This window comes from Haliotis rubra, unplaced genomic scaffold (assembly GCF_003918875.1).
Source record: "Haliotis rubra isolate DU_JTF1 unplaced genomic scaffold, ASM391887v1 Scf842, whole genome shotgun sequence".
Classification (NCBI taxonomy): domain Eukaryota; kingdom Metazoa; phylum Mollusca; class Gastropoda; order Lepetellida; family Haliotidae; genus Haliotis; species Haliotis rubra.
This window is the reverse complement of record NW_025767571.1, coordinates 179980-192989: the sequence shown is the minus strand read 5'-3', so window position 1 is coordinate 192989 and position 13010 is coordinate 179980. Positions and strand designations below refer to the sequence as shown.

Genomic DNA, 13010 nt, shown 5'->3' with positions numbered 1-13010 from the left:
TGCTGGAGTCGTTTGTACAGGACTTTGTAAATCGCAACAACGTCAACGTTCTACCCTGGCCTCCAAGGTGTCCTGATATGTCACCGATCGAGCACCTCGGGGACCACCTCGCTCGCCATATCACACAACGACAACCACCTCCACAAACGCGTCGGCTGTTTGATTCAAGCCCTGAGGAAAGAGTGGCAAAGAATCCCCAACAACGACATCAGACAGCTGACGTCATCAATGCGCAGACTTGTGTTTGCATGCATCCAGGCCCAAGGAGGACACACCCGTTATTGGCAATGCTATTTGACCACTCTGAAAGTCTTTGACAGTGTAAAGTCTTTATCTTTTAGCTATGTAAATTTCACATTTACCCCCTTCTGTAAATGGCACGTCATTGCATGATTTAATGTTCAATAAAACTTAATTGAATTTTATGATTTGCTTGTCAATAAATTTATGTTCATATTAGAAAAGTTTTAGTGACACGGGACTGACATTCTGCACACAGTATTTTGTCAGGCATCACGTTTTTTTGGACGTGAGTCTATAATGAGAACATGTGTTTCACAAGATTGCTGTCCTTTATTATATGACAACATTGCTGCTTTTTTATTGGATACATAATGGCAAAAGGGTGCTTTTCCTTTGATACATAATGGCAACAGGGTGCGTTTCCTTTGAAACATAATGGCAACAGGGTGATTTTCCTTTTGCTATAAAATGGGGAAAGGAAGTTATTTCTTTGGTATGTAATGACCACAGGATGTTTTTCATTTGATATGTAATGAAAACAGGGTGTTTTTCCTATCATATATGAAGGCAACAGGGTGTTTTTCATTTGCTATACAATGGGGAAAGGAAGTTATTTCTTTGGTATATAAAGCAACGCCACCTGGTGGTTCTTTTTCTCCTTTTGATACATAATGACAACAGGGCGTTTTTCCTTTTACAGGCTGTTGAATAGTTCAATTGAAAGCCTTACCTTTGATTGTCAGTGGGGTGCAGTTGACGCCGTCCCCTTCATACCTGTCGTTACAACGACACGTGTAGGATCCGTAGGTGTTGGTGCAGTTAGCGTTGACGTGACAGATGTCGGGAGTATTACACTCATTATGCTCTGGAATACGGCAAATACAGCAAGTACAGCCAATACACTTAATACAGCCAAAGAATACAGCCAGCAGCGCCAGTACAATATGTCAATTACAGCCAATGTACTTATTACAGACAAAGAATACAGCCAGCAGCGCCAGTACAATATGTCGATTACAGCCGATTCACTTATTACAGCCAAAGAATACAAGCCAGCAGCGCCAGTACAATATGTTGAATACAGCCAATGCACCTATTACAGCCAAAGAATACAGCCAGCAGCGCCAGTACAATATGTCAATTACAGCAGTACAGCCATATGTCAATTACAATATGTCCAATGCATGCACTTATTACAGCCAAAGAATACAGCCAGCAGCGCCAGTACAATATGTCGATTACAGCCAATGCACTTATTACAGCCAAAGAATACAGCCAGCAGCGCCAGTACAATATGTCGATTACAGCCAATGCACTTATTACAGCCAAAGAATACAGCCAGCAGCGCCAGTACAATATGTCGAATACAGCCACTGCACCTATTACAGCCAAAGAATACAGCCAGCAGCGCCAGTACAATATGTCGATTACAGCCAATGCACTTTATTACAGCCAAAGAATACAGCCAGCAGCGCCAGTACAATATGTCGATTACAGCCAATGCACTTATTACAGCCAAAGAATACAGCCAGCAGCGCCAGTACAATATGTCGATTACAGCCAATGCACTTATTACAGCCAAAGAATACAGCCAGCAGCGCCAGTACAATATGTCGATTACAGCCAATGCATTTATTACAGCCAAAGAATACAGCCAGCAGCGCCAGTACAATATGTCGATTACAGCCAATGCACTTATTACAGCCAAAGAATACAGCCAGCAGCGCCAGTACAATATGTCGATTACAGCCAATGCACTTATTACAGCCAAAGAATACAGCCAGCAGTGCCAGTACAAAATGTCGATTACAGCCAATGCACTTATTACAGCCAAAGAATACAGCCAGCAGCGCCAGTACAATATGTCGATTACAGCCAATGCACTTATTACAGCCAAAGAATACAGCCAGCAGCGCCAGTACAATATGTCGATTACAGCCAATGCACTTATTACAGCCAAAGAATACAGCCAGCAGCGCCAGTACAATATGTCGATTACAGCCAATGCACTTATTACAGCCAAAGAATACAGCCAGCAGCGCCAGTACAATATGTCGATTACAGCCAATGCATTTATTACAGCCAAAGAATACAGCCAGCAGCGCCAGTACAATATGTCGATTACAGCCAATGCACTTATTACAGCCAAAGAATACAGCCAGCAGCGCCAGTACAATATGTCGATTACAGCCAATGCACTTATTACAGCCAAAGAATACAGCCAGCAGCGCCAGTACAATATGTCGAATACAGCCAATGCATTTATTACAGCCAAAGAATACAGCCAGCAGCGCCAGTACAATATGTCGATTACAGCCAATGCACTTATTACAGCCAAAGAATACAGCCAGCAGCGCCAGTACAATATGTCGATTACAGCCAATGCACTTATTACAGCCAAAGAATACAGCCAGCAGCGCCAGTACAATATGTCGATTACAGCCAATGCACTTATTACAGCCAAAGAATACAGCCAGCAGCGCCAGTACAATATGTCGATTACAGCCAATGCACTTATTACAGCCAAAGAATACAGCCAGCAGCGCCAGTACAATATGTCGATTACAGCCAATGCACTTATTACAGCCAAAGAATACAGCCAGCAGCGCCAGTACAATATGTCGAATACAGCCAATGCACCTATTACAGCCAAAGAATACAGCCAGCAGCGCCAGTACAATATGTCGATTACAGCCAATGCATTTATTACAGCCAAAGAATACAGCCAGCAGCGCCAGTACAATATGTCGATTACAGCCAATGCACTTATTACAGCCAAAGAATACAGCCAGCAGCGCCAGTACAATATGTCGATTACAGCCAATGCATTTATTACAGCCAAAGAATACAGCCAGCAGCGCCAGTACAATATGTCGATTACAGCCAATGCATTTATTACAGCCAAAGAATACAGCCAGCAGCGCCAGTACAATATGTCGATTACAGCCAATGCACTTATTACAGCCAAAGAATACAGCCAGCAGCGCCAGTACAATATGTCGAATACAGCCACTGTACCTATTACAGCCAAAGAATACAGCCAGCAGCACCAGTACAATATGTCGATTACAGCCAATGCATTTATTACAGCCAAAGAATACAGCCAGCAGTGCCAGTACAATATGTCGATTACAGCCAATGCATTTATTACAGCCAAAGAATACAGCCAGCAGCGCCAGTACAATATGTCGATTACAGCCAATGCACTTATTACAGCCAAAGAATACAGCCAGCAGTGCCAGTACAATATGTCGAATTACAGCCAATGCACTTATTACAGCCAAAGAATACAGCCAGCAGCGCCAGTACAATATGTCGATTACAGCCAATGCACTTATTACAGCCAAAGAATACAGCCAGCAGTGCCAGTACAATATGTCGATTACAGCCAATTCACTTATTACAGCCAAAGAATACAGCCAGCAGCGCCAGTACCATATGTCGATTACAGCCAATGCACTTATTGCAGCCAAAGAATACAGCCAGCAGCGCCAGTACAATATGTCGATTACAGCCAATGCACTTATTACAGCCAAAGAATACAAGACAGCAGCGCCAGTACAATATGTCGATTACAGCCAATGCACTTATTACAGACAAAGAATACAGCCAGCAGCGCCAGTACAATATGTCGATTACAGCCAATGCACTTATTACAGCCAAAGAATACAGCCAGCAGCGCCAGTACAATATGTCGATTACAGCCAATGCATTTATTACAGCCAAAGAATACAAGCCAGCAGCGCCAGTACAATATGTCGATTACAGCCAATGCATTTATTACAGCCAAAGAATACAGCCAGCAGCGCCAGTACAATATGTCGATTACAGCCAATGCACTTATTACAGCCAAAGAATACAAGCCAGCAGTGCCAGTACAATATGTCGATTACAGCCAATTCACTTATTACAGCAAAAGAATACAGCCAGCAGCGCCAGTACCATATGTCGATTACAGCCAATGCACTTATTACAGACAAAGAAAACAAGCCAGAAGCGCCAGTACAATATGTCGATTACAGCCAATGCATATTACAGCCAAAGAATACAGCCAGCAGCGCCAGTACAATATATGTCGATTACAGCCAATGCACTTATTACAGACGATTACGAATACAATAACGGTGCCATGTTACAATATGTCGATTACAGCCAATGCACTTATTACAGCCAAGGAATATAGTCAGCAGCGCCACACAATATTACCAATATTACAAATGTTACAGCCACAATAATGTAAGCACATTTAATGTTACAACCAAAGCAAATATTAGCAAGCAGTGCCAGTACAATATGTCGATTACAGCCAATGCAATTTATTACAGCCAAGAAAATACGTGCCGAAGCAATATTGTCATTACAACAATATGTCGATTTACAATGATGCATTTTATTACAATGTTGCAAAGAATGACAGCCAGCAGCGCCAATGTACCGTATTGTCGATTACAGCCAATGTTACCGTAACAATTGCAATTCAATAGAATGCAATGAAGCAATGATACCATAACAATAATATCGATTACAGCCAATGCACTTATTACCAGCAAAATGAATACAACCAATAATTGCCAGTACACAAGCAATGTCGATTACAACACAATGCACTTATAAAGTGCAATTATTATAACAACACACAATATAGTCAGCAGCGAGAAGTAATGTTACCATCAGAACACAGCAATGCATTACCAACAACCAGAAGCAATGTTACAGCAGCGCCAGTACAATATGTCGATTACAGATGATGCACTTGTTACCATAAAGGACACACACATTACCAACACTGAGTAATAAATGTTACCATTACAGCACAATGCATATATACCAACACTGAAAGCAATGTTACCATGATGCCAATTGATAATAATATTACCAATACACTGCTAATGTTACCATCATTTATTACAGCACAAGAATTACAATGACAGCAATAATTACCAACGCTGAGTACAATGTGTACGATTACAACCAATGCACAATATTACCAATAGAATACAGTAGCAATATCACGCAATGTACCATATGTCGCAATGCTACCATAACAACTCATATTACCAATATTACAGCCAAAGAATACAGCCAGCAGCACCAGTAGCAATGTTACCATAACAATTACAGCCAATGCATATTAAGAGCAGCAAAGAGAAGCAATACCATAACAACAGCACAATATTAATATAAGCTAAGATTACAATGCACAATGTACCATTACAGCCAATGATAACAGCTTCTTACAGCAAGCAATGTACAATATATTACGATTACAAGAGCGAAATGTTACCAACACCAGCAGCGCCAGTGTTAATATCATGAAGCAATGTTGCAATGTACTATTGCAATATTACAATAAATGGCAATGAAAATAAGAATTGTTGAGCCAACAGCCAATATTACGCCAGTACAATATGTCGATTGTTAACCACCTGAACACAATTGTTACTACAGCACGGAGCAATTACAACTTACAATGCAATAAGAATAAATTGCCATAAATGTAGTCAGGGTAGTCAAATGTTCATACAACCGATAAATCAATATCCTCAAACTACTGTAAAATAAGTTAATACAATCAATATTGTCAATACAGTCAAAGCAGTCTTCAGAAACCTGCCTTCATCGCCACACTGTATACATATATTATCGTTTTGACTCAACTCAAAGTGACATGGCCTTTGAACAGTAATTACTCTCTTTTGTTGCCTTCAAACATCCCAAATTCATACCTTAATTGAAAAATATCTACCTTAGCGGTGACATCAACACTCGATTTTACCAGTACATTGTTACCAACACTGAGAAGCAATGTTACCATAACAACACACAATATTACCAACACTGAGGCAATGTTGACACTGAACACTGAGAAGCAATGTTACCATAACAAGACACAATATTACCAACACTGAGAAGCAATGTTACCATAACAACACCCAATATTACCAACACCGAGAAGCGATGTTACCAACACCGAGAAGCAATGTTACCATAACAACACACAATATTACCAACACTGAGAAGCAATGTTACCATAACAACACACAATATTACCAACACTGAGAAGCAATGTTACCATAACAACACACAATATTACCAACACTGAGAAGCAATGTTACCATAACAACACACAATATTACCAACACTGAGAAGCAATGTTACCATAACAACACACAATATTACCAACACTGAGAAGCAATGTTACCATAACAACACACAATATTACCAACACTGAGAAGCAATGTTACCATAACAACACACAATATTACCAACACCGAGAAGCAATGTTACCATAACAACACACAATATTACCAACACTGAGAAGCAATGTTACCATAACAACACACAATATTACCAACACTGAGAAGCAATGTTACCATAACAACACACAATATTACCAACGTTACCATAACAACACACAATATTACCAACACTGAGAAGCAATGTTACCATAACAACACAAAATATTACCAACACTGAGAAGCAATGTTACCATAACAACACACAATATTACCAACACTGAGAAGCAATGTTACCATAACAACACACAATATTACCAACACTGAGAAGCAATGTTACCATAACAACACACAATATTACCAACACTGAGAAGCAATGTTACCATAACAACACACAATATTACCAACACTGAGAAATGTTACCATGTTACCATAACAACACAATAATATTACCAACACTGAGAAGCAATGTTACCATAACAACACAACAATATTACCAACACTGAGAAGCAATGTTACCATAACAACACACAATATTACCAACACTGAGAAGCAATGTTACCATAACAACACACAATATTACCAACACTGAGAAGCAATGTTACCATAACAACACATAATATTACCAACACTGAGAAGCAATGTTACCAAATGTTACCATAACAACACACAATATTACCAACACTGAGAGCAATGCAATGTTACCATAACAACACACATAATATGTACCAACACTGAGAAGCAATGTTACCATAACAACACACACTATTACCAACACTGAGAAGCAATGTTACCATAACAACACACAATATTACCAACACTGAGAGAATGTTAATGTTACCATAACAACACAATAATATTACCAACACTGAGAAGCAATGTTACCATAACAACACACACACTGATTACCAACACTGAGAAGCAATGTTACCATAACAACACACAATATTACCAACACTGAGACTTGCAAATGTGTAACAACACACAATATTACCAACACTAAAGCAATGTTACCATAACAACACAATATTACCAACACTGAGAAGCAATGTTACCATAACAACACACAATATTACCACACTGAAAACACTGCAATGTTACCATACCAACACACAATATTACCAATGTTACCATAACAACACACCACAATATTACCACACTGAGAAGCAATGTTACCATAACAACACACAATATTACCAACACTGAGAAGCAATGTTACCATAACAACACACAATATTACCAACACTGAGAAGCAATGTTACCATAACAACACACAATATTACCAACACTGAGAAGCAATGTTACCATAACAACACAATATTACCAACACTGAGAAGCAATGTTACCATAACAACACACAATATTACCAACACTGAGAAGCAATGATACCATAACAACACACAATATTACCAACACCGAACAATGTTACCAACACTGAGAAGCAATGTTGCCATAACAACACACAATATTACCAACACTGAGAAGCAATGTTACCATAACACTGAGCAACCATAACAACACATAATATTACCACCACCGATGTACCAACACTGAGAAGCAATGTTACCCATAACAACAACAACAACACAAATATTACCAACACTGAGAAGCAATGTTACCATAACAACACAACACACAATATTACCAACACTGAGAAGCAATGTTACCATAACAACACATAATATTACCAACACTATTACCAACAACTGACCAACACTGAGAGGCAATTTATCATAACAATTCCAACACTGAGAAGCAATGTTACCATAACAACACCCAATATTACCAACACTGAGAGGCAATGTTACCTTAACAACTCACAATATTACCAACAATTAGAAGCAATGTTACCATAACAACACACAATATTACCAACATTGAGAAGCAATGTTAGCAGCACAACACACTATATTACCAGCAATTAGAAGCAATGTTAGCAGAAAACACGTTATATTACCAACACTGAAAAGTCAATAGTCCAGAAGACTCAACGAAAATGATAATTATTCTGTTTGGGGCGACTATTTGTGGTGAAACACGCAATTCAACAGGGAATATGATGGGTCAGTAGCCTGTTACAGATCCTATAGTTTGATACAGTGTCAGTAACTTCGTCAACTCACCTGAGCACGTAACGCCATCACCTGTGAAACCTGGGTTGCACACGCACCCGTCAGTTTGACGTTTGTTCAGACAAACAGCATTGGCATCACAAGGAACCACAATGTCTGTACAATTGTCGGCATCTGAAAAGAAGATTAACAAACTTTTCACATTTTGTTGCGTTTTGCTTTTAACCCTGCATTCAGAGCATTTAAAAGGAATAGTTCATTTCCCACACTTGAGTCTAAACATGATCAAAAGTGGTTGATGTTATGAACAACAATCCACGTCATCAACAAGTCACCGAGTTTGACCAGTCGCTGGAGACATGCACAAGGTATCCTAACCACTTTTGTCGGGTTCCATTGGGGCTAAAGGATACACAGCTACCAATAATGTTTTGATGTAGTAATCCTGGTGTACTGTAGTGATCCTGGTATACCAGCTGTCGTGTAATCCTGGTATACCACAAATCCTGGTATACCAGCTGTAGTGTAATCCTGGTGTACCAGCTGTAGTGTAATCCTGGTGTACCAGTTGTAGTGTAATCCTGGTATACCAGCTGTAGTGTAATCCTGGTATACCAGCTGTAGTGTAATCCTGGTATACCAGTTGTAGTGTAATCCTGGTATACCAGCTGTAGTGTAATCCTGGTGTACCAGTTGTAGTGTAATCCTGGTGTACCAGATGTAGTGTAATCCTGGTATACCAGCTATAGTGTAATCCTGTAGTTAATCCTGGTATACCAGCTGTAGTGTAATCCTGGTATACCAGTTGTAGTGTAATCCTGGTATACCAGATGTAGTGTAATCCTGGTGTACCAGCTGGTATACCAGGTATACCAGTAGTGTAATCCTGGTATACCAGTTGTAGTGTAATCCTGGTATACCAGCTGTAGTGTAATCCTGGTATACCAGCTGTAGTGTAATCCTGTAGTGTAATCCTGGTATACCAGCTGTAGTGTAATCCTGGTATACCAGTAGTGTAATCCTGGTATACCAGCTGTAGTGTAATCCCGGTATACCAGCTGTAGTGTAATCCTGGTATACCAGATGTAGTGTAATCCTGGTATACCAGTTGTAGTGTATACCAGATGTACCAGGTATACCAGATGTAGTGTATCCTGGTATACCAGTTGTAGTGTAATCCTGGTATACCAGATGTAGTGTAATCCTGGTATACCAGATGTAGTGTAATCCTGGTATACCAGCTGTGTGTAATCCTGGTATACCAGATGTAGTGTAATCCTGGTATACCAGCTGTAGTGTAATCCTGGTATACCAGCTGTAGTGTAATCCTGCTATACCAGAGGTAGTGACACATTTTCAATATGTGTCCCAGATTTGTCTTAATCATCCTGAAATAGTCTCAACCTGTACCACATGGTCATCGTTAGAAATACTGAACCGGTATCGCAAACTTTATATAATCATGCTAAGACTCATTGGCAATGGTAATATTGATATTATCATTTTCTCTCAGTGCAAGAAACTTAAAAAGAAAATATTTAGACACTTAAACTAATAACCCTTAAATTCCTAGCCTGACAATGTTTACCTGTTACGTACCCGTCCGTTTCAGGTACCACGCTTTCTCTCAAGACTAGATACTAGAACAGCATTGAATACTAGATATGATCATACTCACACAAACTCCCAATAATACAAGCTAGAAAAGATCACCTCCACCATATACCAGCAGGCTCGCTAATGAACATATTTCCGCAATTTCCCAACTACCAATTTATCCTTGCAAACTTGAAATATTTCACTTTAGAGGTTTGAAAAAGATATCCTCAGGCACTCTCTCTCAATACTAGATGTTCTCTCTTATTCTTGAAATATTTACTTTAGAGGCTCTCTTTTAGTACTAAATACTTGGAAATATCATCCTCAGGTTGTCTCTCTCTCTCTCTCTCTTGCTCGCACCCGTGAAGGTCCGGGTTAGAATGTACCTTCAGCAACCCATGCTTATCGTAAGAGGCGACTAACGGAATCGGGTGGTCAGGCTCGCTGGCTGGGTTTACACATGTCATCGGTTCCCAATTGCGCAGATCGCTGGTCATGCTGCTGATCACTGGATTGTCTGGTCCAGACTCAAGTATTTACAGACCACCGCCATATAGCTGGAATATTGCTGACAGCGGCGTAAAACTAAACTCACTCAATCACTCTCTTTCTCGCTCTCTCTCTATGTTAGATACTTGAAAACTTAAAATGTACTTCTTGTGAGTCTCTCTCTCAATAACGAATACTGAAGAGGCCATCTTCAGGCAGTATCTCTCCATACTAGATGCTTTCTCCTAATCTTGCAAACTTTAGTGTTTTACCTTATAGGCTCTCTCTCAGTACTATATACTTTAAAAATGATCCTCAGGCTCACTCTCTCCATACTAGATGGTCTCTCCTAATCTTGCATACTTTAGTCTTTTTCCTTATAGACTCTCAGTACTAAAATTTAGATACTTGAAAAAATCATCCTTAGCCTCACTCTCTCCATACTAGATGCTCTCTCCTAATCTTGAAATGTTTCACCTAAGAGGTTCTCTCTCACTATTGCATACTTGTAAAATTACCCCCTCAGGCTCTTTCTCGTTCTCAATAATAGATAATTCCTAATCGTGCACACTTAAAATATCTTTCCTCAGAGGCTCTCTCTCAGTACTAGATATTTGAAAATATCTTCCTCAGGCTCTCTCTGAAGAGATACTTAACAGGGTCTTAGAGGCTCTCTGTCTCAGTATTAGATACTTGCAAAATCACTCTCAGGCTCTCTCGCTCTCGATACTAGATACAAGGCAAGATCGCTCCTAATCTTGCAAAATTGAAATGTGCTTCCATAAAGTCTTTCTCTCAGCAATATATATAGAAAAGATCACCCTCAGGCTCTGTCGCTCCCGATACTAGATACTTGACATGATCACTCACAAATGCTCTCTATTAATGATGCAAACTTGAATTGTGCTTCCTCAGAAAGTCACTCTTAGTACTATATGTACATGCTTCCTAAGGCTGACTCTTTCAATACTAGATACTGAAGGGATCATGCTCTGTCTTTCAATACTAAACGTTTGAAAGGATCACCTATGGACATACCTAACAGAACATCAGAAAGCAGAAATAATGACCATATTTCCGGCAACTGCCAATGTAACCTACCCTTCAGTTGCAGGTACGCTGCCGCGCTGGTGGATCTTCTGGTGTAGGAATCCTTCATGTGAGTTAAGTATTTAAAACACGAAGACGTGTCTTCATCAAACACTATAGAAAGACAATTCACGTTATAAAAGCAATCCACAGCACATGTCAAGTAATTGTTCGCTTTGTGGCTTCCTAAAGAATACACTTCGTACACGAATCTGTCCAGAGATAGTGACTTTTCAAACTGATCTATTCCACAACTGCCATTCATGACGAAATATGAAAAAACTCCTTTTGAAAATACCACAAAATTGAAAAGGAACGCACACCAAATGATAACCATTTCGGAGAATTGTGAAGCGGTTATTCTTCTAAATAAAACAGAAGATCTATATACATTCGATGTTGAGAGAAAAGGTATCCAGAGTGTATACGGACGAGGAGAGGCCACACAGCGCCTGACTAAACATCCAACTGTTTAAAATCAGCTCTTCTTGAAGGGTTCGGAGATCAATCGGCATGTCACCGATCAATCAGCAAACGCATACGCAGGGAGTCGTTTAGGTCTATTCAGAAAGTCAACAAATCAATGATTCATCTTCTTAGGCTGTACATTGTTGTTTACTGCTCGGGAATATTTTAAACCTCGACCAGCACCAATGCACTCATATCCGCATGAAGACGTGCACAAATATCCCAGAATAAATAGATTGTTATATTTTTAAGATAATTGTAACTGTAACTCTTGATATGATGCGTTGCTGTACATTTTTATTATATTACACTGTTTGTTTTTGGTTTTTTGTTGTAATAACCATTTATCTAGTAGCTTTTGTTTTGATGATTTAATATAACAGCTCATGTACCACTGTTAATGGCGTATTTTAGTTAATTAAAGAACTTGAGAGCTTGAACTTGATATAAGCTGTACACGCATATCCAATTTGTAAAAATCATACGTTTTAACAGGATAGGCTAGTTGTGTGAGGTCCCAAGACGTCTACCTCGAGATGTTTCATTGTTCATTCGATAAAAGAAGACCCGTGAAGATCCGGTTAGAATTGATCTACAGAAACTCATGCTTGTGGTTAGAGGCGATTAGCGTGGTCGGGTGGTCAGGCTCGCTGATTTGGTTGACCATGTCATCGGTTCCCAATTGCGTGGATCGATGCTCATGCTGTTGATCACTGGATTGCCTGGTCCAGACTCGATTATTTACAGACCACCGCCATATAGGTGGAATATTGCTGAGTGCGGCGTAAAACTAAACTCACTCACTCACTTGGTA

General features: G+C 39.6%; 1 protein-coding gene across 1 annotated transcript in view; it reads right to left on the bottom strand.

The window, feature by feature from the left end:
* Positions 1-11886, bottom strand: part of LOC124262526 (pro-epidermal growth factor-like) — a 28917-nt gene extending 17031 nt beyond the window's left edge. Inside the window, exons 1-3 of the mRNA XM_046697033.1 lie at positions 11741-11886; positions 8603-8725; positions 974-1108 (exon numbers count right to left, since the gene is read on the bottom strand). Coding sequence (XP_046552989.1) covers positions 974-1108; positions 8603-8725; positions 11741-11798 — 316 coding nt within the window. The 5' untranslated portion in view covers positions 11799-11886. The remainder of the gene's footprint in view (positions 1-973; positions 1109-8602; positions 8726-11740) is intronic.
* Positions 11887-13010: the final 1124 nt, after the last annotated feature.